Source organism: Gopherus flavomarginatus, chromosome 4 (genome assembly GCF_025201925.1).
Source record: "Gopherus flavomarginatus isolate rGopFla2 chromosome 4, rGopFla2.mat.asm, whole genome shotgun sequence".
Taxonomy (NCBI): Eukaryota; Metazoa; Chordata; order Testudines; family Testudinidae; genus Gopherus; species Gopherus flavomarginatus.
In genome coordinates this window covers 155,631,605-155,658,834 of record NC_066620.1, presented here as the reverse complement: position 1 = coordinate 155,658,834, position 27,230 = coordinate 155,631,605, and the positions used below count along the sequence as shown (strand labels likewise).

At 41.6% G+C, this 27,230-nt stretch overlaps 1 protein-coding gene across 3 annotated transcripts in view; it reads right to left on the bottom strand.

The window, feature by feature from the left end:
* PHIP (pleckstrin homology domain interacting protein) overlaps nucleotides 1-27,230 on the bottom strand; it is a 339,268-nt gene that overhangs the window by 32,401 nt on the left and 279,637 nt on the right. For all 3 annotated transcript variants that reach the window (XM_050950076.1, XM_050950077.1, XM_050950079.1), the window contains 7 exons: nucleotides 22,314-22,421; nucleotides 21,260-21,384; nucleotides 20,572-20,654; nucleotides 16,558-16,669; nucleotides 16,259-16,320; nucleotides 14,318-14,473; nucleotides 11,750-11,870 (listed from right to left, as the gene is read on the bottom strand). In XM_050950076.1, the coding sequence (XP_050806033.1) occupies nucleotides 11,750-11,870; nucleotides 14,318-14,473; nucleotides 16,259-16,320; nucleotides 16,558-16,669; nucleotides 20,572-20,654; nucleotides 21,260-21,384; nucleotides 22,314-22,421 (767 nt within the window). The remainder of the gene's footprint in view (nucleotides 1-11,749; nucleotides 11,871-14,317; nucleotides 14,474-16,258; nucleotides 16,321-16,557; nucleotides 16,670-20,571; nucleotides 20,655-21,259; nucleotides 21,385-22,313; nucleotides 22,422-27,230) is intronic.

The window sequence follows — 27,230 nt, the reverse complement described above, 5'->3', positions numbered from 1 at the left end:
TAAGCTATCCCACAGAGCACCTCTTCCCATTCTGGCGCCGTGAGCTGTGGGAAAGGGGCATGGGTGCAGGGCATTCTGGGTCCTATCTCAACGTCTTGTGATACATCACTTCGCATCCCAGCAATCCCTGTGTTTCCATCCACATTTGGCACCGTCTTTCAAAGCCATCTTTCAACGGTTTCTGTGCAGCGCAATCTGTGTTCTGTTTTGGTCTGCGGGAAATGGAGCCCAAACTGCTGAGGAGTATGCTGACGAGTCTTGCCAGCAGGTCACGTTTGGCAGTGGAGCTATTCCTTAGGATCCAAAGTGAGAGTGAGGAGTCGAACGATGATATTGAGTCGCGTAATGCGTACAACACAAAATTGCTTGTGGCATTCATGGACATGGCTCAGCACCGTGGAATGCTGCTTTTGGGCTTGGGAAACAAGCACTGAGAGGTGGGATCACATCATCATGCAAGTCTGGGATGACGAGCAGTGGCTGCAGAACTTTCGAATGAGAAAAGCCACTTTCATGGGACTGCGCAAGGAGCTCACCCCCACCCTGCGGCGCAAGGACATGAGACTGAGAGCTGCCCTGCCGGTGGAGAAGCAGGTGGCTATTGCAATCTGGAAGCTGGCAACTTCAGACAACCACTGATCAGTCGCGAATCAGTTTGGAGTGGGAAAGTCAACCGTTGAAATCGTGTTGATGCAAGTTTGCAAGGCCATTAATCACATCCTGCTCAGAAGAACCGTGACTCTGGGGAACGTGCAGGACACAGGGAAACCCATTTGTGCAAAGCCGCGGTAGATGGGATGCATATTCCTATTCTAGCACCACCCCACCTAGCATCCAAGTACGTTAATCGGAAGGGGTATTTCTCTATGGTTCTCCAGGAGCTTGTGGATCACCATGGGCATTTCATTGACATTAACACAGGTTGGCCCAGAAAGGTGCATGACGCACACATTTTTCGAAACGCTACCCTGTTCAGAAAGCTGCAGGTCGAGACTTTTTTCCCAGAGCGGAAGATCACAGAAAGGGGAAGTCAAAATGCCCACTGTGATCCTTGGGAGACCCCACTTACCCGTTAATGCCATGGATCACAAAACCCTACACAGGGAGCCTTGACAGCAGCAAGGAGCGGCTCAACAACAGGCTGAGCCAGTGCAGAATGACTGTGGAGTATGCTTTTGGCCATTTAAAGGGCTGCTGGCGCTCTCTGTATGGGAAGATGGACCTGGCCGATGACAGCATCCCCGCAGTTATATCAGCGTGCTGGACCTTCCATAACATTTGGGAAGGATGAAAGATTCACTCAGCATGGAACTCGGAGGTTCAACACCTGGAGGCTGAGAGCAGGGCTATTAGAGGGGCCCAGCGCGCGCTGCAAGGATTAGGGATGCCTTGAGGGAGCAATTTGAGACTGAAAGCCACCAGTAATGTTTGGTGCCCTCCATGGGAGTGAAGTGCAGTGGTTCCAATGTTAGTAGGAATCTGTGTTTGCTACGCTGACTTGCAGTGCCTGTTTCTTTCCTGGACTAAGGTATCTTTTACTATATGCAATAATAAAGAATGTTTTCAAAGCCAAAAATCCATTTATTTATTGAAAAGAAACAGAACTGCTTGGGAGACAGAAAGGGTAAGGGGGTGGGGTGGGGAATGGTACAATCACAGATTTGTGTATGTCCTGTCTGGAGTGCTGTGCAATGAGTGCTGCACTTCAGGATGGCTCTACTGCATTGTGATGGGGGTTGAGTGCAGAGGATAAGGGTCATAGTTTTCAGAGCTGGGTGGTGAAGATACAGGTGTTGGAGGCAGTTGGTGGCTGTAAGAACCCAGATGTTGGGGAAAGTGGGTTGGAGGTGACATGGGGGCACAAGGAAAAGTTTTGAGACAAAGGCTGCCTGGGGAGGGGCGGGGGGCTTGCATGGCTCTGTGCGCCTGGACAGAATCCACTTGGCGCTCCATAATGCTTATCATCTGATCTGTGCTTTGCCGCTGGTGCGCTGCGTTTTCCTGGCGGATCCTGCTTTTGCTCTCCTTCCACTCCTGCACTTTTAGATTCTCTTTAAGAGACTGCTGCATCACTTCTTGCAGCACGTCTTCTTTGCTTTTTTGCAGTCTCTTCCCGAGTCTTTGCAGTTTCTCAGCCCTTGATAACATGGACGGCTGAGATCTCAAGGATGCATCTGTAAAGGCAAAATGCAACTTAACAGAGGCAGCATTGTTTATACCAGACAGAGTAATGATTCCCCCGCACTTAAGGAGGGTGCACACAGTCTACACAATAGCATAATTTTCTCATCCCAAAGAGAGCGCACATAACCCACGGGAGCACCAAAATGGTGAGTAAAGGGGACTGATTATTTCACAGCTGTACTGTCCTCTGGGTTTCTGTGCCTTGGGGAGAGCCAACAGCTGCATGGGGTACCTACATTGAACACTGTCCCAACATTTTCCAAGAGAGTTCGTCCTGGAGGTGCTGCTGAGGGTGACCTGGGAAGCAAGGGAGGGTCTTCTACTGCAATGCAGTTTCCGCCCTGGCCCATATGCAGCTTGCTTGTGTGCAGCAATGGTCCCCCTGCCCCTCACGGCACAGTAGTGTGGACACGTTAGCCTGACTGGGACAAGGACCACGGTGGCTCTCCCAAGAAACCTGCGCAAGCGCATTGCCCACGTTCTGGATGAGACTTCTGAAGAGATTACTGAGGCTGATTACCACGATGCGATAGACCACATCAGTGCGCTATTCCACATCTAGGCATGCATGCAGCTCTAACCCTCCTCTCCCAAAGAGCCTGCACTGAAAAAATTCCTTCCTGAAAAAAAAAGCCAGCTTACCGGGAACCTGCTCTTCTGTTTGTCCTCCACCAAGTACCGGCCACTGCGACTGGCTACCTTCCTCCTGGCTCGAGAAGAGCTCCTGGCTGCATGCCTTCAGGGATTCCCGAGTGTCTCCCCCTGCCTCAGCACCCTCACTCTCGCTTTCCTCCTCCACCTCCTCCCGCTCTGAAGTGTCCATGGTGGTGCTCGGAGTGGAGGTGGAGTCACCCTTAAGTATCGCATCCAGCTCTTTGTAGAATCGGCAGGTTGCAGGGGGAGCACCCGAGTAGCTGTTTGCCTGGCGGGCTTTGCGGTAGGCACTCCGCAACTCCTTCACTTTAATCCTGCACTGCAGTGTGTCCCGATCACAGCCCCTTTCCATCATGTCCCTTGATATCTGCCCAAAGGTATTGTAATTCCTATGGTTGGAGTGCAGTTGGGACTGGATAGCTTCCTCCCCATAAACACTGATGAAGTCCAGCAACTCACCATTGCTCCATACTGGGGATTGCTTGGTGAGTGGAGACATGGTCACCTGGAAAGATTTGCTGATAGCACTCCTGGCTGAGCAAACAGGAAGGGGATTTTTAAAATTCCTGGGGAATATAAAGAGCGGGTCTGATGGTTGGTCACCAGAGGCCAGGGCAGTAGAGTTCAAACTGATGACCAGAGTGGCTAGAACAGGCATTGTGGGATATTGCCAAATACTTCTGGAGGCCAATCAGACTGCACTGGGCAATCACACTGGTGCCACAGCGCAGCAGCGGCGGCGCAATAAACTTTATTCCTCTCGGGGAGGTGGAGTATCAGCAGCGCTGTAGCCGCGGAGAGACAGTGCCCAATGTGCCTTGCCAGTGTGGACGGGGAGTGAAGTACAGCGCTGTGGGCGGCTTTATTGCGCTGTAACTTGCAAGTGTAGCCAAGACCTCAGTATCATTTCAGGCATACTTAAATCTACTCCTCTACCAGGGTTACCAGTACTCTGCAATATTGCTCTGCGCAGTGTTTGCAGAGAGGAAAGTGTAGCAAAGCTCGTGAGAAAACTGTGTGATATGCTACATCTACTGTTTAATTAAAGACTCGTTTAATCCACCACATGGTCATCTGCCTTCATGTCACTCACTGTGGATAAGTTTACCAGGTGAGGTATTTATATCAGAGGATGCATGGCAAGCTTCATGGTATTCAGAGAAAGTGACAAATTATCTGGCCTCGGACCCCACGCAATGTTGACCTGGGTTTGATTTACCACAAAGGGAATGGAGTCTTCTGAACTGGTTTCGTATCAGACATGGAATTTGTGCTGCAGCGGAATTTCAGTGGCGTTTTAGAGATAGTCCACTATGTCAGTGTGGGGAGCCACAAATCATGACACACATTATTGAGGACCATAAAATGACTCAACTTCCTGGAGGTCTTCATGCCCTGAACACTGTTGATAAGAATGCTGTGGCTCAGTTTGACCAGATTGTATGTGCCAATAACACTGGAAGATTATCGAGATGTGTGGTCCCTATCTGTATCCCTCAAGTGGGTACTCAGGCACCGGAGTCCTGAATTTCTTGTAAGCAGTGTCCACTGGCTTGCACGTATGTTGTAGCTCTCCTCATGCTCCCAGCTGAAGGCAAAAAGGGAGGTGTGAGTCTCTGGCTCTCCAGTTTTCCATTCTTATCACAGTGTAACAAATTCACAGCAGAGGGGACAGAAGGCAGATAGTGGAATACAGGCAGATAAGTAACCTATATGTCTTTGAGTGATGTTTCCTATGTGTATGGGAGAGTCACAAACTGTAGTCAAACAGGTAGTGGGAGTGAGGGCTGAGAAGTGGGCCCACCCACTCCACTGGGCTCTGTCCCAGGGCCCTGTGAGGACTATCAAAGGTCTGACAGCTGCAAGTGCCTTAAGTCTGCCTTCCCTAGGCCATTTCCTACCACTGCACGACTGTCCAAAATTCACCATTTGAGGCAAGGAAATGTGCAGAGGGTCAGCTCAGTGCTTGGCAGCTCGTTGTGGCTGTGCATGGTGTGATAGCTCCCTCTTCCTCAGGGTGGCGGCTGCCTCCTCCTGTTGCTTGGCCCTCAGCCAGGTGAGTTCCAGGTCTCTCCCCTGCTGGAGTAGTCCATAAATAAAACCAGGCGAGTTAACACAAACAGAGTCCATACAAGACAAAGACGTATGCCTCCCGATAGGGGTGTATCTGAAGCAGGTTCTCCCTTCTATCAAGGAAAGATCTTTGGGTAGTTGTTGTAGGGTGAGATCTTGCCTTCCCTCAGCTCTTCTCAGGAGATGCAAGTTGCAGGTTTGTGCTCTTCCCTTGTTTGCCTCCAAATGAGCTATTCTGCTTCCTTTAAACTCCTCCTCTAGTCTATGTATCTCTTATAGGTGCAGCAGGGTGGAGCTGGCTGAGCCCACACCAGATCCTTAACCCCTTGCTGACCAGTGTGGGGTTTGTATACCCCATCATGCTGCCTTCCCTTATCTAGTATGGGTTATCTCTCGCAGAGATGAATCTGAAGTAGCTTGCTCCTGGTGGAATAAGCCTTTACCCCTTCCAGTGGGGGGATGCCAGCTAGTTGGTAACAAAGCATAATACAACCCAAGATCCATTTCAAAAGAGTCTGTGCTGATATAGGTTGACCTCTTAATTGTTCCGCTATGGAAAAAAATAGTTTAGGTGTTTTTGTGATGTCCCCTGTTCTCTGCAGATAAAAGGCTAAAGCTCTTAGGATGTCCAGAAAATGCAGTCTTCTCTCCTCTTCCAAGGAAAGAATACAAGGAAGTGGATGACCTGACTCATGAAACTCAAAAACTACCTTAGGTATGAATCTTGAGTGGGGATGTAGGAAGACCTTTTCTTTACAGAAGGTAGTATATGGTGGGTCCACCATAGAATCATAGGATTAGAAGGGACTGCAAGGGTCATCAAGTCTAATCCCCTGCCAAGATGCAGGATTTGTTATGTCTAAAACATCCAAGACAGGTGACTTATGGCCATAAGTGCTCCCAGTTCACAGACTCTTCTGGCCAAAGTTATGGCTAGAAAGGCCACATTCATGGACAGATGGATCATACAGCATGGAGCCAGCGGCTCAAAGGGAGTCTCAGTGAGAGACAACTGAACAAAACTGAGGTCCCACTGCGGTGCGGACTTCATCACTGGTGGAAAGGATCTGAGAATTCCCTCAAAAAAATCTAGTTGTGATGGTGTACGAAAGAACATATGGTTATCCACTAGAGGATGGAAAGCACTGATTGCTAAATGCACCTGCAGGGATGTGAATGCAAGATCCAAAGACGTAAGGGTAAAGAGATAAAACTAATATATCAAGGATTCCGACAGAGTACAGAGACAAATTGTGTTGATGAACCCAAGCGGAGGAAAGCTTCAATTTAGCTGAGGAACAGCTTCTCATAGAATCTTTTCTACTTTGGTTAAAGATGGATTGCCCTCTTGGAACATGAGTGTTCTATCCGTGATGCCCACCCAAATACCAGGCTCTGAGTTACAGCAGCCCTGGATTGTTACCTTGCCCCTGTGTTGCATTAGAAGGTCTGGCAACATGCCGACATTCATGATCGACTGTACTGAGAGCTTCAACACATCAGTGAACTGGACCTGTCTCAGCCAGTTGGGTACAATGAGGTGGAGTAAATATGTTGACGCAGAGCCCTCTGTGCCTATGTAGATCTGCCCTCTATCTCAGCATATCTTAGGGGGAAAATGTGGTATCAAAGGAACCAGAGGGAAAGCATATGCCAGGTGGCCCTTCCACAACATGAGGGCATCTCCCAACAAGTCTTTCCCAGGGATGCTCTGGAGCAATACTGAGGAAGCTTCCTGCTCACATGTGAGGCAAAAAGATGTCAGGCTGGCATTCCCTAATAAGCAAACATGTCACTGAGAACCAAATCATGACTCTGATTTGTGGAAAAACATCTGCTTGGGCAGTCTGCTAGGGAATTTTGCATCCCTGGTAAGTATGGTGTTGATGGAGTTATGTGATATGATGCACAGAGAGATCTCATTCCCCCTTATTTATGTAAGATATTCCTTTCATATTGACCAACGTTATCTGAAAGTGTTTAGATTGGATGAGTGGAAGGAAGGCATTGCAGGCTCAATGGACCACAGTGAGTTCTAGTATGTTGATATGCACTCTAAACTCAGGGAGGTCCAGACGACCTGTTCCATATGATCTCCCATGTGCACACTGACTGAGGTGAGGCTGACCGATCTGTAGTTCTCTGGATTCCCCTTCTTCCCTTTTCTATGTTGCCTCTGAGAAGCCAGTCATCAAGGTATGGGAAGACTGTAAATCCTTCTCTTCTCATCCCAGCAGCCACAACTTAGAAAACTGTTGTAAACACCATCTGTGCTGTGGTCAGACCAACAGGGAAGACTCTGAATTGGTGATGGTCATGATCAAAGAGGAACCCAAGGAAACTCCTGTGAGCTGGATGAATATCTACATGAAAATATGCATCTTTCACATCAAGAGCCATGAACCATTTGCCCTCCTCTAACAAGAGAACTATCGATGCCAAGGAGATCATGCGGAATTTTAGTTTTTGGATAAACTTAACTGACATAAACTGAGAACTAGCCTCCACTATTCTTGGGACTCAGGAAGTAAAGGGAATACAATCCTTTCCTGTTGTGTTGAGGTGGAACTTTTTCTATGGCTCCCCTGAGGGGAGTTCACTTCCTGTTGTAAAATCTCATTGTAAGAGTGATATCTGAAGACGAACTGGGTAAGGGATGTCAGAAACTGGATCAGTCACCATGGATAAGATCTAAACCAATCTGCTTGTAGTTTGGGATGTCCAGTTTTTGACAAATTGAGTAAAGGTAGCCTCCAAACATCTGAGTAGGGGACAGGAGAGGCATCAATAAAGAGACACAGGTCTCAACAATCCCATCAAAGGAAACTCTTTACCTGGGGGTTAGAGCATGAAACAGCAGTGGATATCGTAAAGGCTGGATTCCTGGATCTATACACCAGCTGCCTCTTGCATGGTGACTCTTAAGGAGTTAATGATAAAAAGGCTGTAGAGTTGGTCTTGACCTATACACTTGTCTATGATGCTTCCTCTTGGGAACAGGGGTATAAATGCCCAGCAGGTGAAGCATTGTTTCTGAATCTTTGAGGGAGTGGAGAAACTCACGGTGAAAGCTGTTCTGAGGACGTGAGTTGTGAAGGTGTGTACTGAGCGCTCGGTAGCTGTATGACAAATGTCTTGCCAGTTGCCAGGACACATCTGCTAGTGAGGCCAATATGGTGGCCTGCACTCGTGTAGACTCTAGCAGGTGAGAGTACACCAGATTGGTTGTAGCATTCTTGGATGCAACCAAATACCCATTTGGAGACTGGTTAGGAAGAGAAGGCTTGATCCTTGGACTGTTCGGCAATGGCCAGGAAGAGCTTCAGCGATGTATGAAAGAGTTGAGTCCTGTGAAGGTAGAAAGCCATTGAGGGAGTATAGGAACCTGTCAATGTGGGAAGTTTATGATTTGGGTAGAAAACAGGTAAATGGATGCACTGGTTCAGGTGGAATTCCTACACTATCTTTGAGAAAACTGAGCATGGAGTCAAAGGGACACCCTATCATTGTGGAATGTGGTGAGGGGGATTTGCCATCACAGCTGTCAGCTCACTTACCCACTTGACAGAAGTTATGGCTACCAGGAATGCCACTTTCATCAAGAGGTGGGAGAGGGGGCATGTTGCCAACAGTTTAAAAAATGGTTTTGTGAGAGCGGAAAGGATGAGAGTAAGGTCCATATGTGTGGGCTTCAGTACTGGTGGGAAGTATTGAGTAAACCCTTCACGAAGCGGACGGTGACGGGATGTGTAAAGTCCGAGGTGCTGTCAACAGGGGGAAGAAAGGTACTGATTGCTGCTAGGGGCACCCGTACAGAAGTGAGGGCTATGTCAGACATTCTGAGGGTGAGAAGGTAGTTCAGGACAACTGGCATAGATACTGTGTTCAGTGAGCGACGGTGATCCCATAGCATGACGCATCTCTATTTCACTCGGCAGCATGCCCTGGTGGAGTCTCTCCTGCTCTGAGTAAGGATTCGCAGCACCAGGGTGGAATAAGCCTGGACTGTTCGATACCCATCCAAATACCAGGCCATGAGGTGAAGAGGGCTCGTATTGGGATGACAGAGTCTCCCCCAATCTTGTGTGACTAGATCTGGGAGTGTGCAAAGGCAGACTGGTGTGCTGGTGGAGAGTCAAAGGAGGTTTATGAACCAGATCCAACAAGGCTACAAGTAGTGCTGCGGCTCTGTGTCTGCAAATCTTGCATAACTCTTGTGGAAGAAAGGGAATGGGAGGGAAGGCATAGCCAAGGTTTCTAGGCTGGGGAGGAGGAGAGCGTCACCCTATTGGTCCTCTCCTATCATCCTCTGGAACAATGGAGGGAAGTTTCCTGATCTTGGAAGTGGCAAAGTGGTCCCATTGAGGAGTGCCCCAGAACTCGAAAAAGTACTGTAGTGTAGCGTCGTGTAGCTCTCACTCTTGATAGATGTAGAGTGTCTAGCTGAGTGCGTCAGCCTGGGAGTTCTAGATACCTGGAAGGTACATGGCTTGAAGCATTCTGTGGTGTTTAATGCACCAGTTCCAGTGGCATATAGACTTGGAGCTGAGGGACAGAGACTTGGCGCCGCTTTACTTGTTGACACACACGACTGCTGTGATATTGTTGGAAAGGAGCTGAATGTGGAGGGATTGGACAAGTGAGAGAAAGGCCTGACATACAAAATGGACAGCCCAGAGCTCTAGCGTGCTTATGTCCATTCTGGCCTCCCTTGGCATCCAGAGACCCTGGATGTGGTGATCAAGGTGGGCTCCCCAACCTGCAAGGGAGGCATCTGTCATGATAGTGACCTGTGGTATGGGAGAGGAGAAGGGGGTGCCGATTAAGACCTTGGATCAGTAGACCATGTGATCAGTAGACCATATGAGGGAAGATAGCATGGTCTGGGGAAGGACAACTCTGGTCTTCATATGGTCCATGCTGGGTCTGTAGAAGGAAAGAAGCCACATCTGAAGCCAACACATGTGGAGATGTGTATTAGGTGTCACATAGGTATAGGCAGCCATATGGCCAAGGAGAGGGAGGCAGCAGTGGACTGTGGTGCAAGGTCTGCAATACAGGTCTGTGATGACGGAAGTCAGTGTTGCGAAGCAGTCTGCCGTGAGGAAAGCCCTGGCTGCAAAGGAGTTGAGACACATGCCGATAAAGTGCATTCTCCGTGTAGGTGTCAGCACCAACTTGTCCTTGTTGATGCAGATACCTAGAGACATCAACAGCGGGCGAAGGACAAGGATCACGGAGGTGACTTCCCACTGTGAGAGTCCCACAAGGAGCTATTCATTGAGATAGGGGTATGCCGTGTATCTGAGGTGGTGCATTTGGGCAACTCACCCTAGGTGGAGGGGAGAGGAACAAAATGATCCTCTCAACCACTAATCTAATCTAACAAACAAACTAGACTGAACTAAACTAGCAATTAGGAAAAATTCTTTTAGCTGAGGCACACTTGAGGCAGACAAGCTCAGGGTCTGTCTCAGATCGAGGCAGTTGAGAAGGAACTGAGGGTGTTTCTCTTGCGCAGACCTATATAGCCCTCGATGTGGTGCATCAGGAAGTACGGGACCTATATGCAGGCCAAAAAGACACTGCTATTGAAGGTCTCTGATCAAAAGTACATGGGGTGCACATGCACCTGAAGTGGAGCATCTATAGGGACATTACTTGAAGAAGAACCAAACCTTCAGTTTGCATAAAATTTCTTAGGCAGATAAATACTGTCTTATGATTAATATTATTTTTAAAAATTAGATATATATCTTGGAACATATTACCTTAGAACAGAAGAGTACATGTGTATTTGGCAATTTTAATACAGAATTTCTAATTCTGAAATAGCATTTCAGTAAGATTTCCAGTAAAAATATCCAGAGAAAGAAAGAGAGAAATGGTCTGGGGATGGAAGTAACAGAGAAAAAAAGTAAATATCTAATGTTGTTTAAAAGCCTTTGATGTCAATTTTCTATGATAATGAAAAGAACAGTTTTATATTAGAATGACATCCTAGTAATGTATGAGTATGCAAGGAGCACTACATATTAAAGTTCAGATTCAGCCCAAGCAGCAAAACAACATACCATATGCACAGGGGGAGGGGATAAATTCTCAAAGCAAATATCTTCTGTAATTCAAGAGGAGCAGTCTTCCACAAAGTATTGGAATAGAACAATACTTTATCTCAGATAATTAAATACTAAATATTAAAGACAATTTGCTGAACACAGCCATCATTTAGGAAAAGAGATGTAAACTGTGCTAACCAGTTAAAAACAAAATTCAAAAAAATGTCTGCAAAATCAGTGAAATGGTGTCCTAATTCAATAAGACTTTTATAAAGGGACTTAAATTGCCAAGCCAACAATTTCTTTTAAAAGTATGTGTTATGTGCAGACTCTTACTATAAACTGCCAATAAATGTATTAAAATGGCGTAAGGTATATGCTGCCTATTTTTTCAATTTATCATTTTAAACAGTAAACTAAATATTTTCAGTCAGTTTGTTTAATTTTAAAAGCATAAATGCAATTACTTTGATTTGAAAATCAATTTATATACATATGTCCTGATCCTGCAGTTAGATCCACACACATGGAGCCAACTGCAGGACTAGGCACTTGAACAATATGCATATTCTAAAATTCACATCCAAGAAAAATAGCTGGTCAATCCCTACTTTAACATTTTTTATGAAGAAAACCTAGATGAAGGATAGATGCATGGTGAGATAGATGGACACAGTCAATCTATTTCAATCTCTTTGTTAGATATTATCCTATAAAAAGAAAAACAAAAAGATCTGTTTGGCACTACATTATAGAAGTAACAGAGACTTGGATCTAACCTGTAAAATCTGCTTTCCAGTCTTTGTTTAATGGTACTGAGATCTGTGGGATATGCCACAACAGTGCAATACATTGGATAAGCCTGGAGATCCACAGGTGCCACAAATGCAGAAGCAATATCTAAATATAATGAAAACTCAATGTGAGATCACATAAAACCAGCCCTTTAATAGTCTGTTTCAGATCTTTTTTATTTTCAACACCCCTTCCCACTCAAACACACCTTGAAGCTTAGAATACAAATAGTAAGTGACAGAAAAACAAGAAAAACCAATATTACATACTTTAAAATATTAGTGAAATTTTATACACACACACACACACACACACACACACGTGTGCTGTAGCACATGCCATAAGCATGATTACTGTAGTGATTAATCAAAGCCATCCCTCTGTGCATGAAAGACTGCACTCTGAGAAGCATGCTGTGTGCATTCAAAATATAAAGAGAATTACTTTTTGTTACAGATACAATCTGTAAGTTATATAATTCAAAATATGAAATTCCAAAATATTAATTGGTGCACTTCTGACTCACTCTACTTTGGAAAAATATCACTTCATTAATCTTTACATTACCACAGTGCTTCTCAACCGGGGTCTGCGAGCCCTTTTCGGGGGTGTGGGGGGGCATGGGAGTTCTATGGCTGAAACCAGTCGCTCTCCTTCCCCAGTTGGGAGCATTGCAGGGCTGAAGCCCGCGGCTGCCCACCAAACCTGAAGTGACGTGGCTGAAACCGGCAAACCTCCCCTCCCCCACAGCACAAGCCAGGAGCAGAGGGGGACTGAAGCATTTTTATAGCATGTTGAGGGGGGCCTCGGCAAGAAAAAGGTTGAGAACCCCTGCATTACCACTTCCTCAACTTCAAAGTTCTCAAATTTTAATGTGCAAAGCAATCCTTTAGATAGTTACTATAAAAGCTGTAGTCCCTGCCCAGAGAAATTTACAAGGAATTTAGGACAAAGACAAATATGATATAAGCAAAAAAACAATATGCCAGAGGATAATGGAATTCAAACAAGTGAAGGCTTCACAGACTTTATTTTTCTCTCTCTCCACTTGTACAACTGGACTTATGGTTCTTACAATACCACAATACCTGATTTTATTGGGGAAGGAATGAAAAAAATTAGTACAAAAATTTAAACGCTAAAATATATTTAAAATATATTTTAAAAAACAAGAATTGACAAAAAATAGTTGCTAGATGAGCTGGTCTTCTAAGAAAAAGGTGAAACAGAAAGCTCTATTGCACTTAAAAATCTACTCTTAGATTGCTACAGTAAATTGAACCTTTATATAAAACAAGCAACAATAGTAGTAGTTAAAAAAACAAAACCTTGAAAAGACTATGAAAAGACCCAGCTAAAATAATTTAGATATACCATTACTCTTACTATGGAGGCACAGAAGTGGAAACCTTAATTACAACCTCATATTTTCTCCAAAAGCACATTACATACTGCACATATCACTGCTGGTATTTGCTAATTTGCTAACTCCTTTTGTAATTAATGTTTTACATTATTCTGAATAAGGGAGATTAATGAGTTACGTGTAGTGTGTTTCCTTATCTGTTGGGGGCAGAAGGTAGTTTCTTATGAAGATGCAGTGTGTCTCCATCAAAGAAAATATGTCCTATAAACATTCAGGTACCAACAAGGTGTCTCACTTAACCAATCTTAATCCCTGTTAAACCAATTTTTTGTTTATAATAGTTGACAAATTTGCTTAAGTACCATACAGACACACGAAAATTAATTACGCACATTTCAACAGCCATCTTATCACAAGACACCCAAAGTTATATATATGCATACCTTTGACTACGTTAAGGACAGAATTAGTGATGTGTTTGTAGAAAGAATTTATAGTGTTGCCCTTTTCAGAAGCTGCCAATATATATCGGCATTTGTCCCCACAAGTGGTAAACTCATAGTGAATCATTTGCTAAACCAATAAATTACACATCTGTTCTCCTCACAACCCAAAGAAAAGAAAAATGATGGCTGCAGTACACAGCAGTTTAGTTAGGAAAAATCCCAAGTACAGATACTTATTGTAACATTCTCTAGGAAAACAAAACAAATACATACTTTTTGCTATCTGTTCAAAATGAAGTTACAGCTTTTCCATTCAACACAGGGACCTCCATTTTCAACAATAGCAAGTGATTTTGGGTGCTCAATTTGAGATATCATAAATCGGACTTGATTTTCAAAGGGCACGTGTTCAGTACTTTCTGAAAATCAAGCTCTTCAAGGTCTTTCAAATTACGTTTGAAAATTGAAAAACTCAAAATCACCAGTCACCTTTGAAAATTTGAGTCAGATTGTATATTAAAGGCACTATGTAGATATGTCATGTTGTGAACAAAATATTTTCTTTTTTTTAGTAAGGTGATAATTCAACTAGTGATTTTATGACTGCTGCAGTTGATTGATGACAGCATTTACTAATTTTGTGAACTGTGGTGTTCTCATAAAAATGCATATCATCCCTTCCCATGAAAGCTAGCTTCCATACTGAATGTTTCTTAAATTATTCAATCATAAATGTTTACCTAGAGTCATGAGCTGGTTTATCCCTGCAATAATTCTGTCACATTCCTCATCGCGGGTTCTGGAACCCCATTCTCCATCCAGAGGTTTGTAGATCAATGTTCGGCATTCAACATCAGTTAAAGGAACACTAGTTCCCAGCTCTTCAGGAAACACAGCTGAAATATCCCATAAAAAAGACCCAGATGATCACTGAAAAATATTCATCTGTTTATATTTCAAGACAGACATGCGGTTATTAAGAACACAGAGTAATAAATATAGGCAGTATATAGAATAACATTGTTTTACTGAATAGAAGTGTAAGATGTGTAGTTCTTTGTGCAAAAGACGACAATGCTTTGATACTGTTCCGGGGTCTTACATGCTTCATGTATATTGCTACCAGCTAACAAATACATTTTCCACAATGCAGCTTGCTGGATCCAGCCAGAATTTTGTGGATTTTCTATTTATTAGGCTTGCAGACTTAGTCAGTTTGTGGGTGAATGTATTTTTGCAGTAAACAAGGGTAGTTCTGTAGCATGTGAAATGTTTTAAATAAATTGATAATTTAACTATGTTCTGGGAACTTTAGTGGTGGCTTTATAGGTTTTCAGGGAGAATTTATAGATAATGGTTTTAACCTATACAGCTCTTGAGATCTGCCTATTTTGAAAATTGCCTTTCTCCTTCTTCCATTGCAGTGGTAAGTGGAGGTTCCCAAACTGGAGCCCCTGAGACATAGAAGAGAAGCTACCATCAGGGCATTCTCGAGGGCATTCGACTTTGCAATTAATACCCTGATTTGATAAAAAATAGCCAGATTCTATTGATTTTCAAGGCACACTGCAAGGTCCATCTTTTTATCCAGACTTTTGGGCAGGGAAAGTGCAATAACGGTAAGTTTTTGTAGGTGTAGCAGGAGATTCTTGGGATATTTGGGGTTGTGGTTGGATGGATATTTTACATTTTGATATTAGAGTTGTTGCTGGTTTTACCTTGTGTGTTACTGTACTTTTAATTATGTCTAAGAGGTAGCAAGAGCCTAGGAGAGGTACTTTATTCTTTAAAACCAAATAATGAGTAACTGAATAAAAATATTGAAATAATAAATAATTGTAACAGAATATGTACAGTAGGCTGAACTGAATCATAGTTCTACATTAAGAGAGAAAGAAAAAAAATAGTTTATGGATAGCAAAGCAAAGTCATCAATACATCTCCCAGAAAACAGAAAAAAAAATATTCCAAACTATATTCGGTTTTTAACTAATTTAAAAAAAAATCCAGCTCAGAGTGTGGTAACGCAGTAGGGTGTGGATGGACAGAAGAAATAATGCTAGTGGGCCCACTGGAGAGCATGCACTTCAGCTGCCACAATTCCTACCTTGGATAGCTGGACCAGAGGGAGAATAAGTCCCCTTTGCCAATTTGCCCCCAAGCACTTTGTGTGTATAGGATTAGTGAGTGCCTTGCATGCAATTTCCACTGAACCTAGTGGGGGAGCAGGTTCACCTGTTCCTTCTAGCTTGTATGTGGGCCAGACAAAATGCCATCTGTTGAATTCTTGAGTGATTTTGTTCTGTTTCCACAGGAAAAATAATACCAAAACATTACTTTCCTGCATAGAGAACAGGGAAATTACAGAATCCTATGAATTTCCAGTGGTCCTATTCATTAGCAAACTCTTAGGCTTTTTTCCATTAATGATATTGACATGATTATGTATCCAGTTACTCCAGCCACAGATCAGGCTCATTTTAATAGATGTATATTTGTAATTTACTAATTTAAGCATAAATTTATATTGCAATGATTTTTATGATTCATTTAATTGTTTCTTTTTTTTCTGGCATTTTACAGAGAAACATACTTGATATCCTTAATTTTTAAAAACAATTTGCATAAGATATGCTTTCTATACTTATAAATCAAGATAACAGATCTACACACTTACACACCATTATTTGGTATGAGCTCCATATCCCAAGGACTCATCTTCTCAGTGTCACCATTGTCCCAACTTAAAGAAAAAATTAACCAAGTTTAAATTATAGTAATTAGTACTGCTTACACACAGTTAAAAATATATTATTCTTATATGTAATGTTTATTTTATTACTAATAAACACACTTTATAATAAGTTTTATTACTGCAATTAAAGGAGCCAAATGACCTAAATCAGTGTTTGCTATGCAAGACTAAAAATTTATATTAAAATGATTTATTAAAAGCATAAGTAAGATCAAATTTGCTAACCAGACATTGTAGCACTGAAATAAACTGTCAGGATATTCAGGCTGTAGAGGTTCCTGGCTTTCAATTGTTCCAAACCACCAGGCGTCATCTATTACTGACCTGAAACGATCACCTGGACAACACAAAACAATCTCATTTACCAATTTCTACACCACATTTGTCTAATCTTCATGGTAGTCATTCTTTGGAGATGTCTGTGTCAATAAACAGAGTATTCAGACTGATACACCCTTAAAACAACAGTAAAGGGCATTCTTTAGAAAGAACTTATATTAAGTTGCGTAGGATATCAGAAAACATATATGTAACGATCATATAAAAATCAGCAATCAGTATAATTTACAGGTATGTTGCAACATTTTTCAAGCTCACAGCAGTGGAAGACAGTTAAATTTTTTAATATCTTTAATTCTAATATATATAAACTCACATATGTTATACCTATTGTTCTCAATAGGATTTCTTACTTTCGAAGGTTCCTATGTTTCCTCCTCTCAAGTACAAAATTCCTCAAAGTCCAGCAAACGCTAAACTTTGTATACCAACCTCTTTCTAACGCTTCTGTGCATTCTCACTTGTGAGAAGACTAGTGAGCAGTCTACCCAGCTGGAAGGTAGAAGTTCTCAATGAAATATGGATTGTAGCACAGTTTCCCCAAATTGACTATCAGAGCACAATGCTGATTCTAAAGAGTAGTCTTGATGAAAGTTTAGACTGAACGTCAAGTGGCTGCTGTATTAATCTCCATTACGGGCACCTGCCTAAAAAATGCCACAAAAGTTTCACTGGACCTGGTCGAATGGGCGTTAGCCCAGGAAGTACTAACACCCTGGCTAGACTGTAGCAAAACTCAATCAATACATGCCCTAATTCAGAGTGAACGGAAACGGGGCTATGGACAGATCAAAGGGAAGTAATTTGTACTGGTAATGTCACTATCCCATACAGAACCTTAGGTAGTTGCAGTGTGTCAACCTGATGGCCACATGTCCTTTAAATTAAAAGCCATGTGTGAAGAACATGGAGTTGATCTTTAATAATTTGTGGCTAATGTATCCTGACTGGTGTGACGTTATTTGATTAAAATATGACTATACAGATTATTATAACAACCACTATTATATATTTGAAATAATTTTTGTACAATGTGGCATGTAAAATGTTCACAAAATGATTATGATTTGCTGGTTATGATTATACTATTTGTATAATCAGTCTTCACGAATGAAGATGTTAGGGAGATTCCCAAACCTGAGCAGTCATTTGTAGGTGACAACTCTGAGGAATTGTCACAGGCTGAAGGCTCACTAGAGGAGGTTTTGGAATTAAACTTAACAGTAACATGTCACCAGGACCAGATCGCATTCACCCAAGCGTTCTGAAAGAACTCAAATGTGAAATTGCGGAACTAACTATTAACTATGGTTTGTAACCTATCCTTTAAATCAGCTTCTCTACTCAATGATTGGAAGATAGCTAATGTAATGCCAAAATTAAAAAAGGGCTCTAGAGGTGATCCCGGCAATTACAGTCTAATGTCAGTACTGGGTAAATTAGATGAAACAATAGTAAAGAATAAAATTGTCAGACACACAGAAGAATATAAATTGTTGGGCAAAAGTCAACATGGTTTCTGTAAAGGGAAATCATGTTTTACTAATCTATTAGAGTTCTCTGAAGGGGTCAACAAATATGTGGACAAGGGGGATCCAGTGGACACAGTGTACTTAGATTTCCAGTAAACCTTTGACAAGATCCCTCATCAAAGGCTTTTTTATGTAAATTGTCAAGAGATAAGAGGGAAGATCCTTTTATGGACTGAGAACGGGCTAAAAGACAGGGAATATAACGTAGGAATAAATGGTAAATTTTCAGAATGGAAGGGTCAGTCCTCGGACCAATCCTATTCAACTTATTCATAAATGATCTGGAGTAAACAGTGAGGTGGCAAAGTTTGCAGATGATACTAAAATGCTCAAGATAGTTAAGACCAAAGCAGACCATGAAGAACTTCAAAAAGATCTCACAAAACTAAGTGATTGGGCAACAAAATGTCAAATGAAATTTAATGTGGATAAATGTAAAGTAATGCACATTGGAAAAAATAACAGTGTGCAGTGGCAGTCCAAAAAGCAAACAGGATGTTAGGAATCATTAAAAAAGGGATAGAAAGTAAGATGGAGAATCTCTTATTGCCCTTATATGAATCCATGGTACGCCTCCATCTTGAATACTGCACACACGTATGGTCAGCTCATCTCAAAAAAAGATACACTGGCATTAGAAAAGGTTCAGAGAAGGGCAACTAAAATGATTAGGGGTTTGGAACAGATCCCATATAAGTAGAGATTAAAGAGCCTAGGACTTTTCAGCTTGGAAAAGAGGAGACTAAGGGGAGATATGATAGAGGTATATAAAATCATCAGTGGTGTGGAGAAAGTGAATAAGGAAAAGTTATTTACTTGTTTCCATAATATAAGAACTAGGGGCCACTAAATGAAATTAATGGGCAGCAGGTTTAAAACAAATATTTATTTATTCACCAGAAGAGAAGTAAAGGTGTAGGGACTGACACTTGATGGGGTGCACTCAGACAGACTCCAGAAGGATTAGAGGTGTTATGTACCAGTTTCCTTGTAATAGGGTAAGATTACAGCCAACATGAACACCCTGTATTCTTAAGATATCATGGTACTTGTTTAGCCTCCTGAGATCCAGGACAAGTCTGAAACCATCCATCTGCTTGGGAATGCGAAAGTACAGAAACTAGAAGTACTTTCTCTAAGGCTCCTTTTGTGATGAGGGAATCCTCTTCTTTTGGGAAGTATTTTTTTGTGAGAAGGGTCCCTGAAGAAAGGTAGGTGTTTGTGTATCTATCTGATGGGATACTCATCATGGATGGTCCCAGCACTCAGTGACTGGAAATAACCATGCAACAGGCATTGCAGAGGAATAAATAAATAAATACATAAATAAATAAACACACACACACACAGAATAAAAACCAAAAGTTATAAAAATGGTACAAAATTTGGGCTAGCTCAGTCGTTCTAAACCCCGTGGGCCATTTGTGCCCTAATCAGCACACAGCTGCGGTCCATGTGACATCCTCAGGGCCATAACTAGGGTGGGGCAGGAAGGGATCTGCCCTGGGTGCAGAGCTGGCGGGATGGTGAAAAAATGGGCAGTGCGGGATTAGGCCCAGCGGCATCAGGAAGCCAGGATACTCAGCGATCCCCACCCTGCAGGATCATGGGTCCAGTGACCCAGGCTGGAGCAGGATCCCTGGAAGCACTAGGACTGCAGTGGAAGGCGAACTGCATGGCTGAGCTATGTGCAGCTGAGGTAGGAGACCAGAGGGCGCAAGGGTGTGTGTGTGCAGGGTGCTAGGGTGTGTGTGCAGCTACTTGGGGGGACAGTCCCAGGAGGGTGGGGTGACTAAACCAAGCCGAACAAGTATTAGATTTTGTCTTCTCTATTTTTATCAGAGGAGTCCTTAAAGACTAGTAGAACTATGACATCACAAGAAACGGAAACCTGAGCAATTGAGGCAGGATGAGATTTTTTTCTATATATTTTTAAAAAGTCTGATTTTCTTAAAACATATATTTAATTCAAACTTCTAACAAAAGTTCTCTTTGTGAAAGTCAACATTTCAATTGAAAGAAGAGAGTTCTAGCTTAGTTCTTTAGTTCTACAAAGGGTCCTTGAGCAAGCAAGGGAAGATAAGCTGTGATATTCCTGATATTTATAAGATAAAAGGAAAACATGTTATCTTCTTTTGCAGGTCATCTTTAAACTCTATTTTTTCTCACATGTAATTGTGTTCAGTGGCAAAGTTTAATTCTGCAGGAGCTGTAAGCACTGCATCTCTATAAAGATCGGTAGATCTTGCTCTCCGATTCTGGTATACCACTTTATTTTCACCCACTTTGCCACGTTTCCTAATGAAATAAGGAAACATTAATGAAACCAGATGCATTTATTTAACTTTTTACAAAACTCAACACCTACCTATATTCCATCGTCTATGTTTTGCATCATCAAACTGCTGCCGCAAGACTAGAAAATCTATAACATCTGGCATATCATGGTACCTAGTTGCAATTAAAATGGAAAAAGAATGATTAAGGTGAAAAACCAGCAACAGAATACAGAAAACATCATCAGATATCAAAATGCATTTAATGCATCTGAATTCAATATAAACATCTTAAATTTATGTCACAGAAAATTTCTGTTTAAAAATAAAACTTATCTTTAAAATTTAGGTTTCAGAGTAGCAGCCGTGTTAGTCTGTATCCACAAAAAGAATAGGAGTACTTGTGGCACCTTAGAGACTAACAAATTTATTTGAGCATAAGCTTTTGTGGGCTACAGCCTACTTCATCGGATGCATAGAATGGAACATATAGTGAGGAGATATATATACATACAGAAAACATGAAAAGGTGGGAGTTGCCCGACCAACTCTAAGAAGCTAATTAATTAAGATAAGCTGTTGTCACCAAAAAAAAATGGCCATTGAATCTATTTCCCCATGTTAAGTATCCTCACAGCTTCTTGTCAAACTGTCTGAAATGGGCTAAGTTTTTTTTGCTGACAACAGTACTGTTCTTTTTAAAATTTAGCAAATTTAAAAGGTTTTAAATATTACAAAAAAACAGCTTCCCTAATGGAACAGAAATAATGCTTTCCTTACTTCATGGTGAACGATCCTCCAGTCAGTTTACCAGTATCTGGGTCAAGAAAAGCAAGTTTAAGACAGCAGAGAGTAGGCAATCCCACTTCATATTTAATCCCAACTATTTTCATCAGCTCTTGTTCCTGAAGCAAATAAAACAACATTCTTATTTAAGGTGGTTGAATATAAGAGGACTGTAACAGCAGTATGAAATGAAAAAATGAATATACTTCTGTTGAACAACAGATTTCAGTGGTGAACTATGTAAACACAATTACTAGGTTAAATACAGACCTTTCAAATTTACCCCCTGAAACCAAAAAGATGCAATTCCCCAATATAACCTCATTGTATCGAATTGTTTAGAAACTTAACTGTTCACTGCAACACACTTTTAACAAGGGTTAAAAAAATAAATCAGACTGATACATGAACATCAATCACAGGTCTAGGATATTTTGTTTAATCTTTTTCAGTAATCAATTAAATTATTACAATCATAACTTCTAAATATCTATTTATTCCTGTTTAAAACTTCTTGGGCAATCATTTCATTTTTTTTTAATCTTAATAAATCATTTTAAACGCAAAGTTAAAAATATCTGTTTAAAAAAGATTCTGTCAGCAAAACTACAGACACTTTTTGTCAAATAACATGTATATAAAAGTTCTTTTCTACAGGGCTAACCAGAGGATTCAGGAGGCCTGGGGCGGGGCAGGGCAGGGTCGGAGGGAAGGACCCGCCGCCGAACTGCCGCCGAAGAATGAAGCGGTGGCAGTAGAGAAGCCTAAGTGCTGCCGATCGCATCTTTCCCCCCCCCGGCTGCTTGCGGCGTGTGTACTCACTGGGCGGCGTGCCGAGGCTTCGGCAGCACTTCTGCGGCGGGTCCTTCATTCACTCCGAGTCTTCGGTTGCACGGAAAGACCAGCTGCTGAAAACCCGGAGCGGTTCATGGGGCCCCTGCGGGTCCCAGAGCAAACTGCCCCACTTGCCCCTCCCCTTTGGGCGGCCCTGCTTTTCTATGACTTATTTTAAAGATAACAAAAATGGGAAAAGTAAGAAATATCATACCCGTAGCTCCATTTTATGCCATGGCTGTTTTTTTGGATTAATGCTATATATTTTATTCTTTTTAGCCATTACAACATACGCTTCATGACCTTGTCGGAAATAGTAAACCTAAGAATGAAACAAAAATTAATTAAGAAACATTTTAAAATGCCAAGATGTTAGCACATTGCTGATACACAGTGTGTTCCCTTCCAAACCAAGATGGTACAGATACATGCAAATAAGGCCTTTAAAGGAGCTATAAACTATTATTTTAACTTTAAACAATGATAAACTGCACTAGTCAGAGGAGGAACTCCCAAGTATCAAGCTAATGCACCACCAAATGGCTACACTAAATATTATAGTGGATCAAGTATTGTTCAAATGTTTGTAGTAGGAATAAATTGCTAGTTTGTTTAAAAGAGACTAAATCAAATGCGAAAGGATCACAAAGTATAACTATTACTCCATTTTACAGCATATGGAATCTGCTACTTTTTTAGTTACAGAAAATAACACTAACACACATGCTTGTGTATTAGGAAAAACTGGAAAATTACTTTATGCATAAATACAAGCTTTATACTAATATTCTGAGAAAATAGACTCCTCCTCTCTTAAAGAAGGCATATGGCCTGGTGGATTGAGTGCTCATATGGCTTCTCTCAGCATGGCATGACTATATCCTAGCACAATCAGTTGTGAAAATAAGGGAGAACTAAAATAAATATATGACTCTTGCTTATTTTTCCCTAGAAATAATTTTAATGGGTGTTTACAAACTTACTAGCAATGTTTACTCTGGAAATTTTAATAATTGCTTTTTCAGGGCCTAATGTTTGACTAATATAATCTACTTTTACTCTGCAGTACAATAGTATTTGTTTTATGTATTGGTATCTTTATGATGCATTTGGATGCTACAGAAATTTGTTATCCATCACAGTAAAAAAATAAACAGCCAAATATACAAAATTATGATGAGTGCAGTAACTTAGATAATATTTTCACCTCAAGGTCCCAGAGACACAGACAAGGTTTTCATCTCGAGGCCAAAAGACCAAAAACATCAAGACACTTGATCACGGCCTTGAATAGGCCAAGAGACTACTTAGACTTGATCTAAACAGAACACTAAGCCAATTTAATACTAACTATCCAAAAACAGGTACTGTAATTCAAAATTCAAGTAGACACTTTCTGCTCAATTTATGCCATAGGAAAAAGGAAAGTGTGAAAAGGCAAAGGGTGGGATTTTCAAAAGCATCCAAGTGATTTAGAAGCACAAATCCCATTGGAAGTCATTTATGGTATATTATGCACCTGCAAGATCAAAACAACTTCAATGGATTAAAATAAAATTGCATATGCTGTCCTCACAATAGTTTAAAACAATTCCACATTGCAGCAAATTTCACTGGCCCTCTCAATCAGCACAACAGTACATAGGTGGGTATAAGTGGGTAGATAGAATGTCACAGAGATTAACCATTTACTTACATTGCTAATCACTTTTCTTTAAGTAACACAAATGTCACAGAGCAAATTAAACATTTAGATGTGGGATGGACAAGATATAAATAATATCTTCCATATGACTGAATAAATTAATAAACATGAACTATTTAAAAAACATTTAGGTCACTTTATAATAGACAATTTTTTATTAAAAGAATATTTCCTTCCATTGACATCCCGTATGACACAGCTAAGAGCAGAGCAAACTTGTGCACCTGAGATTTGAACTCCTTAACACAGACATTTCTGTGGGAGTGCTGCAGTTTTTACTATCAGCTGATGAACACTGCTGGCATAACGATGAAACAAACTCACTAGAAACCTTGAATGTACTCAAGGGATAGGTAATAAAATTAAAACTGAACTCCTTCAAGCTAATTAGAACACAAGGCTTTAATAAACAACTAAAACAGCATACTGTATATATGTACACCAATTTTAAATAAAAATTTTCTTTATGAAATCACGTAAGCCAGCAATCTGTGGCTCTGCAAATTCAGATGGAAGAACAACAGTCTACATCAAAAACATTTTACTATCCATTCCCATGTAAAACATGGAAAGTTAGGTATGGAACTAAACTAAAAAAACCAACACACACACATAACCACAGTGAAGTCTTTGCCTGTTGAGCTGATAAGTTAGCAAAAACCTATAGGCAAGTAATGCCATATTACAGAAGATTTGATTTAATTTAATTTATGTCATAGAATGAAACATCCTGTAACTAACCTTGCAGAATATTATATTATATATATTGAAGACATGGCCCTTAAATCCCTGTTTTCTGTCTGTGATCTTTGAGGTTACAGAATCAGGTGGGAATCATTAGATTTTGCCAGAAATTATGATGATCTAATTGTTAGGAAGAGCAGCAGACGCTACTAAATGCTAGAGCTAAACTACATTTCGGAAAGATTCTTATTTAAATTTAGTGACAACCATTTACTACTAAACCATATTGTTGCAACAGAAACAAAATCCAAATTATTGGAGCAAACTACAGGTAATTCCTTTCATACCTTCCAGCCACTCCTACCAATTTTCTCTATATAAATTAAACCATTTATACAGACTAATAAAATATTTTCATTTTACAGTTAAGGAAAATCTCATGTGATTTCCATCAAAAGACTGAGCACAGTAACATTAGAAAAAACAGTATGCCTATTCACAGAAAAATATACTTTAGACCAGGGGTCAGCAACCTATGGCACACAGCTGCCTGCCATGGTCCCAGCCCCACTCAGCCCCCCCGCCTACTGCTCTCCCTTGGAGGGGCAGAAGCTTGGTTCTGCGGCAGCCAAGCTTCCCCTCTCCCCCGCTTCTTCCCCTAGCATGGTGCTTTCCTGCCCCTCCCGCTCTCCTTCCCTGCGCCAATCAGCTGACGGCCCTTGCGAGGGGGAGAGGGAAGAGTGGAAGCCTGCACACAGCTCCCTAGAGGATGCAGAGAGAGGTAGAGACGGAGCCTTGGGGAAGGGGGTGGAACAGGGCATATCCCTTCCAGCCCCCTGCCATGAGCCGCTCAGGGCAGGGGCTGGGAGCACCCCCACGAGCCAGACACCCCAGCCCTCTGCCATGACCCCTCCCCGCACACCCAGCCCTCTGCCCTGCACCCCTCCCACCCTAACACACACCCAACTTTCTGCCCTGCACCCCCCCACCTCAACACACACCCATTCCTCTGCCCTGCACTCTCACACCCACCCAGCCTTCTGCCTGGCACCCCACAGCTCCCATCCCTCTGTCCTGACTCCTGAACCTCACCCCATTCAGCCTTCCGCCCTACACACCCCCGTACCCCAGCCCTCTGCCCTGACCTCTGAACCCCCCCTCCCCAGGTCTGGGGTCCTGGCTGCAGGCCCTGCTCAGCCCGCTGCCGGCCTAGGTGAACAGAACCCCAGGCTGGCAGCGAGCTAAGCAGGCTGGTGGCATAAGATCAGCATTTTAATTTAATTTTAAATGACGCTTCTTAAACATTTTGAAACTCTTGTTTACTTTATGTACAACAATAGTTTAGTTATATAATATAGACTTATAGAAAGAGACCTTCTAAAATGTTAAAATGTATTACTGGCACGCAAAACCTTAACTTAGAGTGAATAAACGAAGACTAGGCATACCATTTCTGAAAGGTTGCTGACTCCTGCTTTAGACTTTTGATAAATTCCACAGATTCTACAAAATCAGGGTGGTATCTGCACTATATTAGTGATACCATACTAAAGAACGTTCAAACAGTCTAAACTGTAGAATGTTCTCCTCAGGCAGATAAATAGTCATCTCTCTTAGTTGCATTTCCTTAAAATATATAGCAAAGATTTACAAGGGGTGCTAACAAGAAATAAAGTTAAGTGCTATTTATATGGTGAGCTTAACTGAAGATGAAATTGGCCAGCTTTAGGAGAACAAGTCACAAAACAATAAATAAACCTATTTGGGTTTATCAACCTCTCCTGGCAAATGTTGCAAACTACATTAATACCATCTCCCCCACCCCAAATAATTCAAAAATAGTATGAGATATCTCCCTCTCAAAATGTATCTCCCGCTACACAAATAGTTTTACTTTGTAAGTCTTACCATAGTTGTGGGGTTTTGTATGTAATGAAGACGATTATTAAGGTTGCAAAGTCAAACACTCAGGAGTCATGAAATGACAGAGTTAAGGCAACCTTAATTCGGCCTCCTTGTATGTATCTATTATGATACAGTTATCAATTACCCAATCACATACTACTATTTCCACAAGATCCCAATGTCATTCGGTGCACAGAATGGACAATGTTCACTTAATGAGCCAGCCAGTCTATATTTAGTTTTCTCATCATTGTTCAAAGTGTGGCTCATGCTTTATTTACCACATACTATTCAAACCCTGCTGTGAAAGTAGGGTTATTAATCTCCTCGTAGACCTTTTTCTATGATGAACATCCCTATCCAAGTGCTTAGCAAACATTAACGAATTTATTTGCATAACACCTCTGTGAAATATATAGGTACTATCTCCATTTTACAGATAGCAAACTGAGGCAGAGATTAAGGTGAAAAGTATCTTCTAATTTTGGATGCCCAATCTGAGATACCCAGAGCCTGATTTTTCAGCATTATAGCACTTAGAGCACAGCTCCCATTGACTTCATTTGTAGTTCTGAGTGCTCAGCACTTTTGCAAATCAGACTCCAGGATCTCAAGTTTAACACCCAGAACATATGGAACACACAATGACTTCTGCAACAAATGAGGCAAGCGTCCTCCAGACAACAGCCTTCTTAGGTACACAACTCTGATTCATTTCCAAAGCAGGGTGGAAAAAATAGCATGTGGTCATGTAATTAACGACTATCATAATGCTTACATACAAGGTGGCTGAATTAAGGTTGCTTGTGCATCTCCTAACTTTTGAGCCCTTGAATT